At 31.0% G+C, this 23,360-nt stretch overlaps 1 protein-coding gene and 1 non-coding gene across 4 annotated transcripts in view; one reads left to right on the forward strand and one right to left on the reverse strand.

Moving 5' to 3' along the window:
• Nucleotides 1-5,263: 5,263 nt before the first annotated feature.
• LOC129964001 (cytochrome P450 4C1-like) overlaps nt 5,264-23,360 on the reverse strand; it is a 54,192-nt gene continuing 36,095 nt past the window's right edge. For all 3 annotated transcript variants that reach the window (XM_056078653.1, XM_056078670.1, XM_056078661.1), the window contains 5 exons: nt 21,125-21,310; nt 19,708-19,881; nt 14,190-14,256; nt 10,312-10,491; nt 5,264-5,475 (listed from right to left, as the gene is read on the reverse strand). In XM_056078653.1, the coding sequence (XP_055934628.1) occupies nt 5,315-5,475; nt 10,312-10,491; nt 14,190-14,256; nt 19,708-19,881; nt 21,125-21,310 (768 nt within the window). In that variant the 3' untranslated portion in view covers nt 5,264-5,314. The remainder of the gene's footprint in view (nt 5,476-10,311; nt 10,492-14,189; nt 14,257-19,707; nt 19,882-21,124; nt 21,311-23,360) is intronic.
• Nucleotides 13,032-13,103, forward strand: Trnag-ucc (transfer RNA glycine (anticodon UCC)). The gene has a single exon. It is a non-coding gene; the product is annotated as a tRNA-Gly (tRNA).

Consider the following 23,360-nt stretch of genomic DNA (forward strand, 5'->3'; position numbering starts at 1 on the left):
CATTGAAATATCTCACTGTTTTGAGCTATCAATAAAAATCACAAATTTATATGTGTATTTAAGTTTCCTGATCAAATATCGTTTCTGATTTTGGGAATCGAGTCATAAACATTTGATTTTTTTAAATTAAGAAACAAATTCAGATATTTCGCTAATAAATAAACGAATCATGCGTATTACTTATGAATCGTAAGTATTTGATTTTTTTAAATTAAGAAGCAAAGGCAGATATTTCACCATTAAATAAATGAATCATGTGTATTATTTATGAATCATAAGCATTTGATTTTTTTAAGTTAAGAAGCAAAGGTAGATATTTTGCCAATAAATAAATAAATGAATCATACAAATTATCTATGACTCATGCATATTATTTATACTTAATAAAGTAATATTTGCTGAAACTCGAATGAATGTAATGTAGGGGCCAATGTAAATAAGTTGAGAAAGTCATATTTTTAATCACGATTATTTCTGTCAATCAGTTAAGTATCGATTAATGTTTTAAAATAACTATTAGATCGTTCAAAATTGTTCTAAATCAATTGAAGGAGATGAACAGGGAATCAATTTTATAAATACAAAAAAAATTATAAATATAGAAATTTTAAGCAAAAAGAAAGAGAGAAAAAATCTTTCTTCTTGCGAAAGGTAGTGTGAATAAATTAGTGAACTGTTAATCGGATATATTTGCTACTTTTTAAAGATCGAATGAATTTATTTTGTAATAAATTCGAATTAAAACATCCAAGAAAAAAAAAAACTTCACTTTTTTTGGAATCAAATTCTTGCTGGAGTTTCAAACCTATAATACTAATGGTGCAATTTGAATTCTTAAATCAATCATCATTTAATGATGCACAGTAATCCAAAATGAATAATTAATCGAATAACTTCTTTTCAATAGCATAATCTCAATAAATCCGTTAACGGATGCAAATTTCATTAAAAAAAATGATTTTTTTTTCAAGTACTGAAGTTAGTGTCAAATTAATTGTTTTATTTTTTAAAAAGAAATGCAGCATTTTAATCCTGTATTCTTTATTTAATATCTAAATGAATTTTCAAAAAAATAAAAATTTCTTTACTATTGAGAAGAAAAAGTAAACGTTTTAATTATAATATTCTGCTCTTTTTTTTTTTAATTTTTCATTTGTGTTTTAAAAGACTGCAGCATCGATTGTCAAGTCTTTTTTCTTAAATAAATTCTATAAAAAAAGAATTTTTACAATGCATCTTTAAAATTCTTATAAAAGCTTATTCTAGTTAAATCTTCAACTTAATATTAAAAAAAAAAAAAAACGAATACCTGCGTATGGGACAATAACTAGGACATCTCTTTCATTTCTAAAAAATATCATAATGCCATAAAATAAAAAAAAAATTTCAAAATTTTTTTAAATCTCTTCGAAGGTTTTTAATGAAATTTTATTAAACATGCAAATTAAATGTTTAATGCTTTTATATTTTAAACCATTAGAAAAGAAGTTAGATGAGAAATTCAAATAGTTATTTGCGATAGTTTTGACAAAATAGAAAAAACATAAAACGAATATGCATTTTATCGACCTCTTCAGGAGTGGAATAACACAGCTGAGGACTCTTAGCGCTGAGGGTCCAAAGGTTGAAGTTGCTCTCTCATGCAATCGCAAATAATGTACATTTCGATTTATCAATTTATCAATCATTGTGTTTAAAAATATAATTTCAAATGCATTTGTTCCTTTAAACTATATTTTTGTTAAATTACTCTTGTAATTGCTATAATGTCTAATTTATAAATAATTTAATTGCATAATGTATAGATAAGTGAAATATCTTGATCAGTTGCTAATTGGTATTAGTTCAAAAATATTTTGTAATCGATTATTGACATTTAACTTCGATTTTCTCTCCTCCAAGCAATATGTAAATGAAGTGAAAAAATATTAGAAATGCAGTTTTTTTTTTTTTTTTTTTTTTTTAAAGGGAAAGATGAGCTTTTTTGGTGCTTGCCCTGAGCGCCGTTTTATTTGGATATACTTCATCATATAATTGAGAATTTCAGCAGAAATAGAACGTATATATATATTATAAGATAAGATTAAAAAAATGCATGTTTATATTAAAATTCTATGAAAAAGAATTTTAAGAAGGAAAAAAAGAAGAGAGAAAACTGAAACATTGGCAAGAGAAAAAAAATCCACATTTTTTTTTACTTTTAACGTTAAAATTTTAATTGAGAAATTTTAACGCCAACAAGACATTTACATTTCATATTATAATACTTTATAATTAATATACAAATGAATATTTTTGCAAAATGATTCTCTAGGAAACATACATCTATGGGGAAAAATCGCATTTAAGAATCATTATAGCTACACCCCCCCCCCTCAAATAGCATTCCATTTAAACTAAAAGATCACTCAGAAAAGAAACAATAGCATCACGGAATGGATAGGGAATTATTCTCATTCAAATCAAAAATGGGATTTCACTTTGTTGGATTACAAAAAATAACTTTCAAAAATTTATTTCCAAATGCAATATTTCAGTGACAAAAGCGATTATTTTCTGTTGTAAAAACACTAATAAAAGGCGATAAACGTTCATCTACTTTCTTTCTTCATTGCTATATTTGTAAACATGGAATTGCGAAATTTCTCAACAATATCTGACACGATTACAGAAAAATCTTGAAATTCTTTTTTGACTTCAGCTCTTACAGTGATTATCTGAAATGAAAAATCAAAACAATCACAGACAATAAGAATGATGCAACATATCGTGTCATTTTAAATTCATTTCACTGTCAGGTTTTTGTTTTTTACTATAAGTATAAATATTTTTGTGGGCAATCACATTTTCATAAAAACGCAATTATTTTGAACATCATTTATTGATTTTTATTTTCTTATTATAAAGAAAGAGAAATTATTGGCGCAATTTCAAACTCGAGATTTTGATTCTCCATATTTCAGATCTCCACCAGAGTCCGAATTTTTAGAATTTTAGAATTTTTTTGTTTTCGGTAACTCAAAAACGCTTTGATCTATAGAATGAAATTTAGTACATTGTTATTATACCATATTTGTAAATTTCTATCAAATCTTGAAAGAAAAACTTCCTTAGAAAATCTGTCTGTCTGAATATCCAAATACTAAGGAAAATATAGTGTACTAAATAAAATTTAGAACATAAATTTAGCATTACAAATTTAGATATGTATCAAATTTTAAATGAACTTGCCCAAAGGTTGGGCATCTGCCTGTCTGTACTTTCAGATGCATTTAAACGCAATAACTCCAAAACGTATTGATTTATATAAAGGATAATTAATGCTCAATTTTAACAATTTAAGTGCAAATTAGTAAAAAAATTTAATTTTAATTCGTCAAGTAATTTCTGGTCTATCAATCTCTACTTTCATGTGTATGTAAACACAATAAGAACAAAAATGCAACAATTTACAATTTATATAGATGAAATTTTCCATATAACTTTACTGGTGTGGTGTGGGGTGAAGAGGGGGGTGCCAGCTCAGATGTCGTTCTCGTCATCTAACCGCGGTTCAAAATTACGATGTCCGTCCCAAAATAGCCCTAGTGTTGCCTTACAACGGGTCGTTAATATATCTAAACTAAACTAAATTAATCCATACAGCTTTAGCATTTTAAGTGTACATCTGTGCCAAATTTCGAACTTTTGTCAAGTGTTTGACCATTTCCCAGTCCATACTTTCGCATGCTTATAAACGCGATGACTCAAATACTCAGTAATTCAGTTAACTAAATTTCAGTATACACTTTTAGAATATAAAGTGTAGATTTTTGTCAAGTTATGAATCAAATCCATTAAAGGTGTAATCAAACTAAATTTAAAGTGCAGTTAAAAATTAAAAAAAATAAAATCGGATAGCATTTAAAATGGCAAATGGCAACTATAGTTTTATTTGTTAGGCCCTGAAATATGAAGTGTGTAAGTAGTGTCAAAGAGATTAGAAATCGATTAAATTCATAATACTCTTCAAGTCTTATAACCATAATATTTTGCTTTAATTTTTTTACGGTTGACTACAGTTAACGTCAAATTTAACTGGGCTATGAAGACAATTCGACAAGAACACCACTTAATTTTTTTTATTCCATAATGGTTTACATATTAGAAAACATGATATTACAGTCGATTAAATTTATCACAATTCAGTAGTAACGAATTTTTGTTTTAAGAGATACGTATTCTTTTATGTTTCGCAATTGCCAATTTCTTTTAAGTATTCTGAGAACTTTAGACTCAGAACGATTTCTTTATTCTAGGGAGAGTAGCTCCTGCACTTAAATCATTTTATATCATTAATGTAAAAAAAAAACAAAAAAAACTGTTGTTGTTTCTGACGGCACTTGTCAAAGACAAGCCCGCAGACTAAGTTAGCGGATTTAAGCCGAAATTTCTGCGTCTCTTGTTTTTCAGTAGCGCCATCTAGGGTCAAGAGTACGACTTAGCTACTCACGCGTCACAACTCTTTTCATGGGACGGACTTTAATCATGCAACCACAGATCGTAATTTAGACCTGAACCAGAGAACGATCACCTATGATCCAGTACCCCCAGTACTCTCGACATGGAGAACTTTGACCATGACAGATTTATACGTGCGCTAGCCACACACGGAAAGTCTTCGGCTGGTGGGTTTGAGCTCACGACTCAAGGGATGCGAATCCAACAAACTACCAACCAGGCTATCCTGGTCTTAAAGAAACACTTCTATTTAATTTTAGTTTAAAAAAGACTTCTTTCGCCCTTACAACAAAAAACTGGCAGGGTTATTGAAATTTGTACTTTTATTTGTATTCATGATTTTAATCATGAAAAAACTTCAAATATTTTAATAGTATTGAAATAAATTCCAATAACTAAAATACTATTAATGTACCTATTTTTGAGCTGGGGGGGGGGGTGCATTTTTTTAAGGCATAATTAAATGGTTTCATTTATGTATATATTCAATTTTTTTTAAACTACCGCTAGTGATAAAGAAATTCTTAGAGATATTATGATATGATTCATCGTGTACCATTTTAAAATATTCAACCTAAAAGCAGTGCATTATGAAACCTTTTGAAGGATATTAAAATAATCCTTAAAAATTAAAAAAATAATATGACAAAAAATATAAGATACACAGTATACATATATATTTATATATCATGATTTTATTTATAGCAACATGAAGTTTTATAAATAATTGTTATAACAAAACTTTTATTAAATGATATTTTAATTTGTTTAATCTATATAAAACTTATTATGAATAAAAGTCCAGACAAAATAATCATCTCCTGGGTATAAATTTCAGCCTAACCGGCTGAGCAGGTCTCAGAGTAAATTCTACCTTCAAGTGAAATTGGTCTCTCTGATCTAGAGATACTATTTTGAAATGCCTTAGAATGTTACAAATCACAACTTTTTCTTCTAGAAGAGCAAATTTCTGACCTGAAAGAAAGTAATCAGTAATTAAGTCATTTGAATCGAATAAAAATTCGGTGGAATTTTTAAAAGAATATATTTTTATGGAATTTTTTTCACATTCTGAAAGGTTGTAGGAATAGTCCGTAGTCAATGGCATAGTGTGGATACATGCATCCATATATACAGAATATATCAATCGTTTTTCCACTTTTTAATGATATTTCTTCTCGAGAAATGACATAAACTCTTTAACGCTTTATTCCCAGAAGTACTCAGTTTGATACTGTCGTGTGATTATTTTCCTCTCAAATGCGACACAACTATTCATAGTGCATTAAACTTGATGTAACACGCTCTGCCATTTTAATGGAATAACAATATCTGCAAGTAATCTACGAATAAAGGCTGAATTCTAGGTGCTCTACATCGACTGAAATATATTGGTTTTCATCCGATAAACTCATTTTAGTGGCACGATCTGGCGCGATCATTAAGTTGGGCAATACTTAAAACATTATTTTTATTGATCATTATGGATTAAATGGAATTAATTTGTTAGTTATAATACTGCGGATGAAACGTTATTTACAGTTTAGAGTAAATAATTAAACTCTTCTTTATTTTTCGCTTACTTTAATTGATTTTTATTTCCTCATTATCGAATTATAAAAAATAAAAAAAAATATTAGATCCGACAAAAAATTCGAAAGGAAATTTCAACAAACCTGCCCATTTCAGATCTATTTGTATCCGAAAATCATATTTTTGAAATTATGTCTGTCCATTCTTTGAATGCGATAACACAAAAATGCTTTCAGCAAGAAGTATGAAATTTAGTATATAGCCTTTTACACCAAATTTTGTAGTTTTCTGTCAATTTTCGAACGAAATTTATGACAAAAAATCTTTTTGTCCGGCTGCAATGAAGTGAATACGATATATATAAAACGTCAAGAGCAAGATAAATAATATTTGGTGCACAAATTTAACACTTAAAAATGTAAATCTGCGTTGTCAAACTTAGAATCAAATACATCAAAGAATATGCCGTTTCTATATCTGTGCTTTCGCTAGTATGTTGTTGTTGTTGTTTCTTATGGCACTTATCACGGACAAGCCCGCTGTTCAAAGACAACCGATTTAAGCCTAAGGGGGAGCGCCTCTTGTTTTTATCGTAGAGCCAACTTGGGCCAAGAGTACGACTTGACTATTCACGCATCACTCATTCGCTTGCACAGCCCCTTTTTACAATAGGGCACATTCACATACCTCACAGATAAAACAGAAAGAAGAAACATGCCCAATCCGGTACGCACAGATCACGGGGAAGATCGCTAGTATGTAAACACGATAACTCAAACACGTATTTACTTAAATAAATCAAATTGAGCATGAGATATTGAGAGTGGAATTTTAATTCTGAGTCAACTTTTAGTTTCCATTGTTTCCCAACAAAGGCGATCAAAATGGATATTAAACATTGCACTACTTTTATTACAGTACAAGCACCCAACTTCCATGCAGAAAATAATATTCCAAAAATAGAGGCATTCACAGTTCTGTTCAAAATCTACAACTTTTATGAGGGAAATAACTAATTTATTAGGGAATGTACGGGAAAGTTTCAGGGAGACCTCTTCCATTGTATGGGTATTGCTATATGAGGTGCTCTGCCTTAAGATAAAACGTTTTTTATAAGTGGTCACATTATGAATAATTGCATTTTTGTTTTTAAAAAAATAATTGAAAAGCTATCAAAAATATTTACACTTTTTTTAATTTAAAAGTTTTATAAGTATGGGAGAAAATCAAGGAAGTTTGAATGGCAGTTTCTTCAAACAATGCCCGAGAACAATCCAAGAATAATATAAAGGAAGAAAATCGAATAAAGTATTTAATTTTATATATTATAGATATAACTTTTAAAACCATTTAACCCAATTTCAACCCATAAGAAATATAAATATGAAGAGGAACAAAAGACCCAGTGGATATAACATAGGATAAGAGAGTCAACAAGCCAACGTGTAGTTAGTTGTCTAAATTCAGTATTGTTACGAATTTGTTATATTACTTTTCATGGCAGTTAGTTCAAAGCTTTGACGATTCTTCGCATTTCAAACATCCCTGCATCTGATAAAAGTTTATGTCTGCAATGTCTGCAAAGTTATGTCTGCAAAAGTGAGGAAATGAAAATCCCATTGAGTTAGATCTATGAAATTTAATCTAGTAATAGTAGTAGTAGAGTATTAAAACCAAATATTAATCTAGTAGAGTATTAAAACCAAATTTGTAGATTTCTATTGAAATTTGAACAGAATTCGTCGAAGGGAACTTTGACTTTTCATATACATACTACTTTATACATGAGTATATTAACATTAAAATGCACAAAGATACATCAATGAAATTTAGTATAGACGTAGATGCAAGATTCTGTGGTATCCACAGCGCGAAGCTCTGTTATCCACGATCAGTGATGGTGGTAGATTCGCTGGAGTGGAAGAAGTCTGGGGTTTGAGTGGAAAATTGGTCGATGTTGGAGTGTATGTAGTCTTGGGTCTTTGGCAGGAAGCAGGTCCAATCCGGGTGGATCATCCAGAGGAGGAGCGAGGCTTCTAGAATGTGATGTTTTTTTTTCTCTGGAGATGCATCTTGCCTTGTTGCGGAAGGTGTGCAGGGGTTGAGGTATCGTTTTTAGGTTTTTGACCAATGAAGGATGGCTCATGAGGAACTTTGATTGCTCTTGCGATAGATGAGGGGAATTTTATGGTTGACTTTTAATTTAATATTTATTTAAAATTAATGGATCGAGATGAGAAGGTTGATTTGTGAATATTAGTATTAGGTAAAATTTGGTTACATTAGAGAAGAATCAGTCTGGGTCTGATTGGTTGATAAATTTCAATCTCTTTTATTACTTCGTTATCAATTTGGATTATGTCATGAAAGAATTTTCTGCAATGCTTTTAGTGAAATCTTTTATTGAAGGGATTTGAGGGCTCGTCTTATATCGTCTTTTCTCATGAGCCATCTCGCTTTTATTATTTGTCTAAGGATTATATTTTGGCACCTGTCTATGATATTTATGTTGGAGTTTGCTGCATATGCCCAAACTGGTTAAGCATACGTTAGGACAGGTCTTAGCACATGGCTGTATAAACAAGCAACTTATTTTTCCTAGTCATTTCTTCATTCCGAGAAATTAGGGGATATAGTTTACGGGCGTTATCACGGAATTTTTGTTTAACGTAGTTAAGATGGGGATTCCAAGTTAAGGTTTTGTCTAATATTACACCGAGGTATTTAGTTTCCTGAGACCATGGGATTTCAGCTTTATTAATTTTAATTAGGTTTGGGGCAGTTTTTCTTTTCTTTGTGAAAAGCAATGTTTTTGAGGCATTTATTGCGATTTTCCACTTGGAGAACCAGCTTTCTAGTTCTTGGATGTGTTAGTTTAATGCGTGAGTGATGAATTTTATGTTTCTGTTTTTGGTCAGTAAGCTGTGTCATCTGCGAAAATGCATAGTTTGATATTGTGTTTCTGAGGCATATCATTAATAAATATTGAGTATAAGGTGTAGGATAATTTAGCTCCTTGCAGTACACTTGCTTTCTTGAAGCGAAGTTTGGAGAGTGTGGCGTTAACGCGTACTGTGAAATTTCTGTTAAAAAGGAAGGAGGAAATTAATTTTACGAGAGGAGGAGGAGTGTTGTAAGAGATTAATTTATAAATGAGTCCTTCCAGCCACACTCTATTGAATGCTTTTTGAATATCGAGGATAACCGTTCCCGTGTTTTCTCTGTTTTCGAAGCTTGCAGTGACATATTCAACGACGCTAAGGAGTTGGTGGGTGATAGACAATTTGGGTTTAAAGCCAAATTGTATGGGGATTAGAATGTTATCATTGAACAGGTGCTTATTAAGTTTTTGTAGGATAAAGTGTTCTGTTATTTTGCTGAAATTTGGAAGGGGTGATATTGGTCTGTAGCTGGTGGGATCAGTAGGATCTTTTCCAGGCTTTAAAATAGGAATCAGGACAGCAGTTTTCCAAGATGAGGGGAAGTATTTAAATTTGAAAACGAGTGTGATTATTAAGTAGAGTTTGAATTTGGTGAGTGGGAGATTTTTGATAGTTTTATTTGATCTCATAGCCAAAATTGTAAATCTGCCTTCTAGGTAAATTCTTTGGGTACTTGTGCATATTACCGCTCTCGCCTTAAATCACCAAATATTGCAAACCGTCGCAACCTTATATTGAAGTTTGGCGATTTTGACGGAATCTGAAAATCTCCAAGTATCATATGTACAAATGAGTTTGGCTATACAGTAGACTCCCGATTATCCGCGGGCGGGTTATCCGCGCCTGCCGCACAAAGTTTTTTTTTTTTTTTTTTTTGACTGATTGTTTCAAAAAGGTGCAGTTTTACAGTTATGCTTTTGTAATTACATAATACATTACAGTATTAAAACAGTACATATGTATTCATTTTTCTGTGTATCCTTGACGCCCCTCGTAAATACTAAGCACTTTTCTGTTTTCATTAACAAAATGCATTTTAGGTTAGTTTTGAGTGATATACTAAAATATTAAGCGTTAGTTAAACATTTCCTGCTGTTTATTTTACGTTTTATTGTACATAAAACGATTTTTCAAAGTTGGAATGACTGTTTTCTCTTTTGCAATACCCGTTTTTAGCTTTTTTTTCGGATTATCCACGATTTTTGTTATCCGCGGCGGCCGCGCCACCCAATTCCGCGGATAATCGGGAGTGTACTGTACTATCGTACTCGGCAAATCGCCAAGAAACCCCGCGGGGCCGTAGATATCCATACGCATTATCTTGCTTAAAACTCACCGATGCAGTTGCGAGGACCTGCTGAGAATGGTATAAAAGCATACGGATGTCGATCCAATGAATTCTCGGGCTGAAATCTTTCCGGATCAAACACTTCGGGGTTGGGGTATATGTCGTCTCGCCGGTGCACACTAATGATGTTGCAGTGGAGTTCAGTATCCCTTGGAATAAACATTCCGTCTATCAAAAGAAAGCAAAATTCATTATACATACTAATACATATATACAGATTATACTAATACATATATATAGATTATACTAATACATATATACAGATTATACTAATACATATATACAGAGATCTTATATGATATAAAGAATGTTAAAATATTTTAATTGTTGTCAAAAAGAATTAGTAAAATGCATAATGTTCAAGACATGATTTTACTTCTTTAAGCAACGGTAGCATAGGTAACTGCCATGGGAGCAGCATGTCAAAAGTCAATAAAAGAGTATAGATTTTTTCGCCAATATCAGCAAAATCGTACCAAACAGTAGAAAACTCGCCAAAAAATAATTAAAGAATTCCTTTAGGTTATTGTATTTGACAACTTATCGCCTTTAAAATTGACAGTTTGGCGATTGTATCGTATTTTATTGTTTACCCAACATCTCTGTGCCAATAGAAATTTCTGTATCAGTAGGAAATAGAATAACAGGAATGTGCAGCTATTTAAAAAAAACCCGGCAATCTGAGAAAAGAACTGTATTTACTTCCAATTTTTGTGATTGCTGTACTTTGATAAAATATGCTGACTTTTTACCGGAATAAAGATTGCGCATCTACTTTGACATATGTCTATATTCTTGAAAGTCTATATAGTATAAAACATTGACACATGTCAATATCAAGTAATATTGAAACAAATTGTGGATCTAGATAAATTATGCAGTTTTTTTTTATACAAGTGATGACAATAAGGTATGGTATAAAAACATGATATGATATTTAAAAGATTTTCGTACAGATTTGTTGTATTTGCCGTATTGTTACATAATAATTATTAAGTCAACAAGCGCTACAGTTGAACAGATATTTATAAAGATTTGCGGAACCTAACTTCATGTTACGCAATATAATTTTGTTATGAATTTAATAATCTCAAGCAAAGCAGTTAATAAAGAACAATGTATAAAAAAGGGAACAATATGGAAAAACACATAAAGTATCATTTTTTACTATCATTACCTTCTTTAATAATGATGATGGACTATGTACGGAATAATGATTAGTGAGAAATTTTTTTCCCGCAATGATTATGAAATAATGAATATTATAAAGGTAATCACTGCAATATAAACTACTTATTTAACTACAAAATATTTTTTCATCTAGTATGTTAATTTTTTTTACATATGGTACAGCTATAAACTAGAGTATATTTATCTTCTGAATAACAGTTAACACAACTGTTCTCTACCTATCCAGAGTAACTACTTGTGGGATCTCTAATCATCCTGCAGAATGTTTTATTGCTTCAACTTATTTTTTCATCACAAAATTAATGCAACATTAATTTTCACTTTCTTCATCAAAATTTTCGCTTCGTATGGATGATTTGGAGTTTGACTAGCACTGACCTAAGTGTGAAATTTCTGTCTCAATCTGCATTAAATTTTTATCAATGAATATTATAATTTGATGTCTGGTGGCAGCTGTATTATCGATCTTGAAAGGAAAATGCGATTTAAAAAAACTCATAAACGTTTCGTACAAAAAAAAAAGAAATAAAAAAGAGGAACGGTGAAATAATTATTTAAGATCACAAATGGATTTTTTATGTAGGGATAATCTCAACTCAAGAACGCAAAAATAAGTAAAAATTTGTCTGATTTTAGGAAATAAATACTCTCATTGTTTATTTATTAAAAATGTAAAATTGTATTTTATATCTTAATATATATAGAGAAAATCGATAAGTAAAAGCTTTTCTTACCAGATCAATGAATTTATCTTAAATCAAAATTTACGAAGTGTCTTTTGTTCCCATTAACAAGCTAAAACAATTTCTCATTATCCGATTCGACAGGACACTAATTGCTGTTATTTAATACGGTCTGTCATCCTTACTAAAATTTCTGATAAAAATTTTTTAAAAATATTGTATTGAGTTTCAGGTTATAACTAGCCCCAAGCTCTCCTACCATTAAAATCACTCCCGAATAATTAGTCATAAAATTATAAAATTAGACGAGATCCCAGTTCAAAAATTGTGTTTCCAGACATATATACAAATTCCAATTGCTTCCAAAGATTTTATTCTGAAGCGCATATGGGATTTTTTAAACAATCGTGGAAGTGGCATTTGTTTCTTTGACTGCTGTTTTCACTGCATAAGTCTATGTATTAAGAAGGCAAAAAGTTAATATAAACCATTCGTATAGAAGCTTAAATATTTTTAGGTTCTTTTATATCAAGAGTGATAAGAGCCAATCATCACTTCATTATCTTATCTAATCTTATTTTGATTAATGAGTTTTCGTTATCTAACTACATTTTTTCAATAATCTGGTTTCGATAACCATCAGTTTATTTCGACAGATAAATCACTAGTTTAAATAACGTCTTTTGATTTGTTTTCCTGCATAACATATACTGAAACTTGATTTCAAGCAGATAAAAAAGAATTTGTTTTCCCTGCTGAACTTTCTGAAGACGATACTGGAATCAGTGACCTTATTTTGCTTCTGAAGAAACTAAATCAGGTATGGTTTCCGAAGCGTCGGTGGTATAACGGTTAGCATAGCTGCCTTCCAAGCAGTTGACCCGGGTTCGACTCCCGGCCGACGCAGATTTTTTTATTTTTCTTAAAACTAAAAAAAATATTCACAAATTTTATTTAAGTTCCATATTATTTTCATTTCAATATATAGTAATACTAGAATATTTATTGCCACACAAGTGTTTGAAAAAGGTTCAGTTTACAAAATTTGAACATTTAACTAATAACCAAATATTTAGGCTTATCATATATTAATCAATGCATCTGTAGTTGCTTTTCTTTTAATATTTTGCAACGAAAATTAAGTGTAAATAATTTTGCATCATACAGTTTTCTAATTCTTATATTCAACCTCTTAAAACGCTTCAAAAACTTCAAAATTAATTTGAATTCTAGTTGATTGATATTGCAGACTTCGGATAAACGATATTATCTTTATATTCGGCATGCAATCTTAATATTTCAGCGGAAAAAAAGGAATCGTTACAAATTCATTTGAATTAATTTTGACAAAAGTATTTAAAATTAGAGAAATAGTTGTTCAAAAATAAAATTTGCATTACTAAAAAGCTAAATTCTTTCAAATTTTCAGATTTTTTTTTTCTGATCATGGTTTACATTTAAGTATGAAATTAATTTATCGTGATATACAGTGTTAGTATAAAAATCTATGCATAGTTTTAATTCAACAAACTTTAATAGAAATTATCAAGAAAAGAAAGAAAATGTAGAGTTTAAAGAATTTCTAACAATCAAATACAATTATCTTTTTAAAATAATCGTTTGCGTTCGTTTGATAGTAAAATATAACTACTTCGTTTCTCTATGAGAAATATTCTAAAGTAAACTGCAATTCTACCAGAACCTATTTACATTGATTTAAATAATGCTTTGTGTTGTGATAGAAAAAAGTACTGTGTTGCCAAATCTTATTGCTAAATAATGTTGTTTTTTATAGAGCCTCATAAGTGGATTGTTTATATAAACGATTGTCAAATTATTAAAATTATGTGTTGAAAAATACATGTTGGCACATTAATTGAGATAACGTTAAGATGAAAATTAATTATTAAGTATTCGCGCTCAAACTGTTATAATAAAAACTAAATAAAGTTACATTCTCTATTTTAGAAAATAAAATGTGCTTGTACTTACTGTAATTAATGTCTTCATTTAATTTTCGTCCAATCATTGGAACTGATGGATATAGTCTTTGAGATTCCTGAAATTAAAAAAAAAAATGATTTTGCAATTATTGTTTATATTTGTCGATAAAATGTTATTTCAATATTAAAATAATTTTAGAAAATTCAAATATCAAGATAAAGGTTAAATCAGAAATAAAAAGTAATCTTTTTTAAGTTATGACCTGAAAATAATGTTCGGTCTCCAAATTTCTTGGCGATTTCATGCCAAATCTAATAATTCTAAAAAATTTTATTGCAACTATAAAAAAGTTGTAAATAAGTTATATACTATTATTTCATGTAGCCATCCAAAATAGCATACTTTTGGTCAATTTATGAATAGCTATCCCGATTTTATTAAGAAAGAACGGGAAGACATCGGGCATTGTTCATAAGTCTTATAAAATTTTAAAAACAAAACCATTTTTAAAGATGTTAGACGTATACAGGTTGTATTTTTCAATATCTATTAGATAGATAAATACTGAGAATTATTGAGAATTGACCAATAAACTGATAATTCAATTGATTCCATACATAACCTAAAAATAAAATCATGAAAAATTTGATTCTGGCAGAAGTTCGAAACTGCGGAAAAGTATTTAAAAACGTGTTAAAAGAATTTTTGAGACAGATAAATATAGTGATACATAACGTTTTAAACAATTAAAAATACTTTAGTGGCATATGAAATTAAGGTAATTATTCAAACTGTTTTCATTTACATTAATTTTTATAAAATACATATTCAATTAAGTTCTTCCTTATATCACAGAATTAGATTTAAAAAATTTGCGAAAAAATTATTTCAGATTTAAATTTTTTTTCTTAACTTGATTTGATTATTGCTCTTAAATATTGAATTTCTACTCAATTTTTCATATACTGCTAGATGCGTTAGATAAACTTTCGTTTTTTGCGACAATACTAACATTTAATATGTTCGGAACTTAAATATCAGCTTAGTCATTAGTTTATTTAACGTTGGATTCCGAATCAGGGGTACCACCAGAAAATAAAATTGAGTAAAAATCAAGTTCATAAAAAGAAAAATAATAAAAAGAAAAATGTTTCCATTCTTTAGTACACTGATAAAAATGTTGCTTAACATTTTGCAATTAAATTTATTTATTTTACAAACTAATTACTAACCCTTAATCCTAACACACTCCTGCTCAGTCTTTTTAATCAAAAACACATGTTTATATTTTAATATCTTACTATACTATTTTCATTATTATTTTACTATAATATTTTCATCTTATGCTTTTGCTATTATTTTACCATATTATTTTACACGTTCTGATATTTAAATTTAGAATAAAATTTATTATCTCTTTATTCAGTGAATTTAATTTGATACATGTACCTCAATAAGAAATCTAATGAAGTGAAAAATCATTTAGAATTTTACTTTAGAATTCGCTTACATTACATAATTTATTATATAATGAATTTATCAGTCTTAAAACTCAATTTTGTTTTCTTCTCTATCAGTAAAAACTTATTTTTTCCATTTGTGAACACATTTAAAACATTAAAAAACATACGCCACCTTCGCTAAACATCCTAGCATATATCGACTACTCTACTGTAGTCACTTCGTATTAGTGGCAGATAATGTAGCCACTTCGCATTTAGAATATTTGCTGTTTACAATTTAGAAATTTACGCTCTTAGAAAATATGATCATTTACTATCATTGGTTTGACATAGGTGCTTAAATGTCGGAACAATAACAAGATAAAATAAAGAAACAAAAGCACAAATAAATTAAATCACGCTATATCATAAAAGACGTGAAGGAAAGTTATCGTATTTAACTTAATGCAAGAACTGAAAAAGAATAATTGATATGAATGAATATACACTGGTGGACAAAACTAAGAGATGGAAGACATTTTCCCAAATATCTCAAAAAATACTGAATATAAATAAATGAAATTTGGTATGGATATAGCTTATACCATGATAATAAAGTATGCAAAACTAAAATGAAAGTGCCATTCACTGGAAAGACCTATTGTTAATAAATCCAATGTAGTCTGAACTTAAGGATAAAATATGACAATAAAAGTGAGGCTTGTACAGTGTGTGTTGCCTCTAGTATGGTGTATGGTCACCCCTGACAGACAGACAGCATGCACAACGAGTATGCATGCTGTTAATAAGGGAGTTAAGGAGGGGTTGTGGAAGACCCTCCTATTCTTCCACCAGAGCAATTTTTAACTCTAGAATGGTTCTGGGGGAAGGTTGGCGCATCGCAATAGCTCTCCCAAGAGCATCCCAAGCATGTTCAATAGGATTCAGGTCAGGGGATTTGGCTGGCCAATGCATTCGTTGAATGTCCTCGCTTTCCAGATACTCATCAACCATGAGAGCCCTATGTGGTCGCGCATTGTCGTCCATAAAAATGAACTCAGGGCCAACAGCGCCCCTGAAAAGACGCACATAGGGCTCTAGAGCCTCCTGCCTGTACCTCTGGGCATTCACGGAACCATTGTCAAACACATGGAGCGGTGTGCGGGTATCTTGCATGATCCCTGCCCAAACCATGAGTCCTCCACCGGCATAATGGTCCCTTTCGATAGTATTGCTGGGATGGTATCGGGTTCCAGGTTCCCTCCATATCAATAACTGTCCAGAATCAGGTTGTAGACTGAATCTGGACTCATCGGTGAAGAGAACATTAGCCCATTGAAGCTGTGTCCAATTCTGATGTTGTCTGCACCAATCTGCACGCGCTCTTTTGTGGGAATGAGTGAGTGGGATGCAAATAGCGGGCTTCCTGTCATACAGCCCTCTTTCGTGGAGTCTTCTGGAAACTGTCTTACTCGAAATTGATGTTCCTGTAGCAGCCGCGAGGTCCCTAGACAATTGAGTGGCTATAGCGTCCTCTGGCGCTTAGCTGAAACGAACAAATACCGGTCGTCATTGGCCGTTGTAGCCCTCGGGCGACCTTGTCCTGGTCGTCTGCATACTGTCCCACTAGTTTTAAATTGACTCCACAAATTGGAAATGACGCTTGGTGTTATATCCAATTCTCTAGCAACCTGAGCTTGGGACTGGCCTGCCTCAAGTATACCCACAATTCACCACCTCATACCGTTGTCTAAACGATGATGTTCACTCATTTCACCTAAAAACCAGCAAGAAACAACACGATTATTCAAAAAATGCACTAAAATCTGCAACTGTGTTGAAGAGTGGAATGAGATGAACAGCTCGATGCGGACTTTTATACCTCCTGCTGGCTTAGCAACGCCCACAAGAATACGTAAACTTATCTCAAGGCCAATAGCGCTACAGTGACCATATATGGCAATCAACTGTCCATGTTTTGTGCGGTATTTTTAGAGAAATGTGCGAAAATGCTTTCCATCTCTTAATTTTGTCCACCAGTGTATATAAATCAATAGTGTGAAAAATGCGACGAATCAAAGACTGATGTCGGAGAAAAATAAATATAAAAAAAAAACTTACTATTTCTCTAATTCATTATTTTGCTTAACTTTTACACTGCGATGCAAAAAGTTAGATATTGATATCATTCGGGTTTAAAATTTAGAATTATGATAGTAGAATTACAAAAGTGGTTTAACGTATTCAAACATTGTAATAAAATGTTATAATCAAAACAGAATTGTTTTATTTTCTATAATTCTTCATTCCCATGCAACGCTTTTGGAAGGACGATATTTGCTTTATGAAAAAGTTTAGACACGACTGAGAGGCCTGCAAATTTTTATTAGCGTTTACAAATTTTAAAAATCGCGTTGGATTTCATGTATCTATATTTTGCAAATGAAAACAATTTATAGGCGAGATTCCGCGAGAGAAAGGAATTCAGACGAATGAAATTGAAGATTTGGCAATTGGAAACTGAAAGTAAGCTGGTTTTGGTAGAATCTATCAAATAAATCTATTTATAGAGTTTTGTAGGTATTTAATATCTATTTAATCGATTATTTATCGAGAGGCATGGATAAAATAAAAAACAGATCCAGAGAGCCGCAGTCAAATAAACTTCATGATCGGCAGGTCCAAAGGTTGCAATATCCGAAAATGACGCTTTGTGTTCAAAGGTCTTTAGGACTTTCAATATCAAAGTATATAATTAGCAGACGAATTTCGGAAACAGGAACAATAGGTCATTGTAAAAGGAAAAAGAAACCTGCCCTGAAAACACATCATAAATCATAATGCCACACAGACCTAAATGGCAATCAGAGACAATTCAAATGGTCATAATGGTACTGGCAAGATTTTCGCAAGGAACCTCTGAACCAGTGACTCAATAAAGTAAAGGCACCTTTCTGTTACAATGGACAAATTTCTCTCCACTTTACAAATCAATTTGTATATGACAGTATTATACCAGATATCACAACATTAAGGCAAGGAAGGATAATTGCTACCTTCCTCAGCTCCTATAAGGCCCCCAGTGGGAATTTTAGTAATACTAAGCTTTGATTCATACAATAAACAACACACAAATTTGGTTAAATTCTCAGAATATAAATACTCTGGACTGATCAGAATATACACCAGATCTTAGCCCAATAGAATTTTAGGGACATCATGTGTCGTTAAGTTTATATCAAAGATAAACAACGAGCAAATCATGTATTGAGAACTTACAGTAAAATGTAGAGCCTCAAACCATGCAAGGTTTAGTTTCTACGAGGGAAATTCATATTTATGAATCATTAACAAGAATGTATGTGCAGTTAGACTTTAAATCCTATTTATTTCAATTTCGTTTCATATTTTCTGTCTAAAATTTTGAAACAATGTTAATTTATTTTTAAACTGTTAAGAGCTTGCAATATAATTAAATCTTTATTTTTATAATATTGTATATGCATGAGAAGCACATTACACTAAAACCATGCTAGGAAAATTGAAATAGGTGAGGGTTTTTTTCATTGCTGCACTTTTGCGTCGCAGTGAATATTAGTTTTTACACATAAGTAATTTACTTCGTGCCTATTTTTACATCTAACAACAAGCATCTACATGATAGTATATGTTTCTTGTAGAAAAGAATTTCGATTTTTTTTTGGTTATTGCTCCATGAAACATTACTGATTCCTGTTAAGTTAATAAGCAGCATTACATGTGATGATTCTTATGAAGCACTGTATAAGAATGTATTTTCTTTCTTCCATATACTTCGCCCAAGAAAATAAATTTCAAACAATTCGGCACTTTTGCATGGAAAATTACTGATTCATACGGAATCAATATGAAGCCCTATGTACTTATACTTCCCATAAAATATGCCTTTCCCTGATGACTGACAATCATAAAATGGAACTGACTATTGCCTATTTGTGTAACAGTTGGAGTCAATACATATGAAGCCTTGTGGCATTTTAAAACCAAAAATGAAAATGCTAAATTTTTCTTAATGAAAAATATCGAAACATCGTTACAACAAAAAAAAAGAATTATTTTATAGGAATGTACTTCTATACATGCACCTTGAGGACACATTCAAGATATTTCATGTTTCGAACATCGTCCATTGTGATGTGCCTTTCAACATCTTTCCCAAAGATATTGTCAAGTTCTTCATGGACCCTTTCCTGTATCTTTGGATTGAGGCCGATGCTATACAGAGCGAAGGCTATGCCCATGGCTGTTGTGTCATGACCCTAAAAAGAAGGAAAAACTTTTTTTGATGAAATTATTTTCAGTCAAAATTGGCAGTTTTATAATATATAGTTAGTATCACGTGGTAGAAAGTCTTTCAGCATTAGTACCAGTGGCAACTTTTCAATCAGACAAACTAGGCAGTTGCTTAGGATCCCTATACGAAGAAGGAAGGGGTGTAAGCAGGTCGATTCTAAAACTATTTTCATAGTTTCCAAATAAATACGCTTTTAAAAAATACAACTTTTTTAAATGATTAAATATTTAGGATAATATTATTAAGCATAATTCGTCAAGTGTCTATATCTTTCTTGACATTCATATAATTATTAAAATATTTATAAAACCAAACATCTACTCAATAATATTGTGCAAAATGTGGGTATTCGGCTGATTATAATAAATAAATAAAAATAAATATATATTTATAAAGTTAATAAAATATTAAATTTTAAATAAAATAGTCTGTAACATATTTAAAATGTGTTGAAATTTGTAGCAACATCTACAATTTTGTTAAAAGATTTTCCTCATAATTTGTAGTGCCTATGGCTACTAAATACCTAATCTTGCAGAAACAAGCAGAAAGATAGCAGCATGTTACTGAATATAAAATAAACTAATCTCATTTAACAATCAGCCATTAACCCACGATATTAATAGTATTAACAAATTTTGATGAACTACATTTTATAAGGCCAATGAAAGCAATGTTTGAAGTTATACCTGCACAGTAATTTAAATAGCAAATACCAGCAAAGGTTTTCACTTTCGAAATCGTATTTATTGCACTCCACCCCCCATCTTCCAAATTAGAAGACTGTATGAACCAAAGAAAAAATAATTAAAATGCATGAAATTAAGAAGAAATAATATATTGCAGATACAAGACAATAGTTAACGATATAAATTATTAAAATATAATAACAATAGTTTTTAAGTCAATTTTTAAAATATATGTGTTGAAGAGCATTTGTCGTCTGCCAAGTTCAAATAAATGCATCAATAGGCCGAAGCAAAAAGAAACAGGAGCGATGCATCAACACAATGTGACAAAATGCATTTAAATATCAGAAACATACCCATGCGAAGTTTACTATGCTACTGATTCGTGTTAATGGATTTCGTTAACAATTATTTCGTTATTAACTATTAGAGAAACAATACTTGCTCGGATAATGTAGTGAATTGAAACAGAATCAAAATAATTTTTCAGGAAAAAAATTGAAAAAAAGAAATGTTTACTGCGAACATGAAGGTGTCCACTTCTTCTTGGATGTCCTGTTCAGACAGCTGTTGTAGATCCAGGTGCAAGTCTAGTAGCAAATCCATAAATGCTTTTCTCTTTTTACTTTGGAACTCATTTTCCTCTTCCTCGTTTTCTGCAGAAGTTTTACGAGATAATCTTTCTCGCTTCTTTTCTCGAATTACCTGTAAAAAATGAAATTATAAACAATCTATATTGAATAATATAAATCTTTGATATCACTGCTTTAACTATTTTGTGATGTATTACTGTATTCAAAAGCATGATTAACACTTAACCCTTATTTGAAAATTGTGCTTTCGAAATTAACGTTACTACAGCGTTTTATTCACCAAGCTTATTTTTATACGTACGTATACGAAAATCACAAAAATATTTATTTCAAAAATAAAAATCACTACATCTTTCTCTCCGTCTCATGTTTTTGTCTGTACTTCAATGGCCTAGAGGTTCGAGGCTTGGCATTCCGTTCACTTTAGTAGTCTGTTAAGGCACAGCATGTCTATGGATATAAACAGGACGAAAAAATCATGGCCCTATTCTTCGATTTGTTTGTTTAACCAGTATGACTAAGAAACAATTGTTGTTTCATAACAACAATTATGTTGTTGTTGTGACTTATGGCACTTTAGAAGCCCACTGACAGTTATCTGTCAGCGATTTAAGCCCAGTGAGCGTCTCTTGTTTTTTCAATAATGTCAACTAGGGCCAAGAGTACGACTTAGCTACTTAGTGCGCCACATTCGCTTGCATAACACCCTTTTTGCAGAGAGGCACATTCACACACCTCACAGACAGAACACAGAAGAGGAACAACCATGCCCGAACCGGGACGCCCAAGTCACGGGGAAGACGCGCTATCCCTATGCCAGGAAGCCGGCAAGAAGCAATTAAATTATTGTAAGCTTCAGAAACTAATAAAACCTCTCATGATGAAATTTCATCCTTGACATGATGGAATTCAATCGAATTAAAACCACCTTGACATAAACTCATGAGAACGCTGAAAAATATTGATGTTGCATATTCATTTTTGTTGTAATATCGATATCGTTTGGATAATACAAGATAACCACCTCGTCTGGATACTCAAGATAACTAACAAACGGCTCTGCTCATAATTATTCTAACAAATTGAATGACCGAAAAGCAGCAATAGCATGAGCAGGAATTAAGGTTTAGCACCAAGGGCCCTCACCGATCAGGGCACGACCTTCAAAGCTAGATGTAAGCCGATCCCGCACCATTTCTGTACTAATCAAGATGACGAAAACGAAACACCTCTCCTGAAGTTTCTTATCCCCATATACAAGTTGCACCCTCCCAATAGCATTAATTACAAAGATAAAAATCGAAATAAATAAATGAAAATTAAAATGTTCTAAAAAAGAAGAGGGACAAAAAAAATTAGAAAATTTCTTGCAAACGACTTTTTTTAATATAAATTATATTCATCATTTTACTTGATTTCCTGATCTGATTCCTCGTCAGATGAGTGAAGAAGTATGACTTTTCACCAAGAAAATATCAGAACTCATCAAGGAAAACAATTAAATAAAAATCACAGGGGAAAAAATTATCTTCATCGTTTTTGTTTTAAATAAGTCACACATTTTCAAATAATAATCCCAAAATATTTGAAAAAAATAATGTGATTAGAATATCAAATGCAGAAATATTAATTTGATTTCTAAAATATTTGGGGGTGAAGTTATTTTTTATTTTTCAGAATTCATTAAATGAGGTAAAATGCAAAGCAAATTTCCTAAGAATGATACTTCAGTGAAGATTAATTTTTTTTCTACAGCCTTTAGAACATATTTTGGATAAATAAGTGAAAATTCACCGAAAAGAATATAAAATGTAAATGAAAAAATATTTAAACAAGATTTTTAATTTCAAACTTCAAAGTGGTTGAATCATTTACTATTACCTATAGCCAAATACCTATAGCCAAATTTCATGTCTGTAAACGCGATGGATTTATTCAGACATCGCAGGTAAGCGCACTTCCATTTCTTTTTATAAGCATAAGTTACTAGATGCAAATAATAATGATGATGCGATTGGACTACGTACTGCTAGAGATTGGTAGGATAGTTCCCATTGAAAAACCTAGAGGAAGTTAATCTGCCTACGTATAAAAATTAATTCAGACGCTACATAAGTTACTCTAGATAGCATTGATTTACAGAAAATGCCTATTTCAGTTAT

This window comes from Argiope bruennichi, chromosome 1 (genome assembly GCF_947563725.1).
Source record: "Argiope bruennichi chromosome 1, qqArgBrue1.1, whole genome shotgun sequence".
In the NCBI taxonomy this organism is placed as follows: Eukaryota; Metazoa; Arthropoda; class Arachnida; order Araneae; family Araneidae; genus Argiope; species Argiope bruennichi.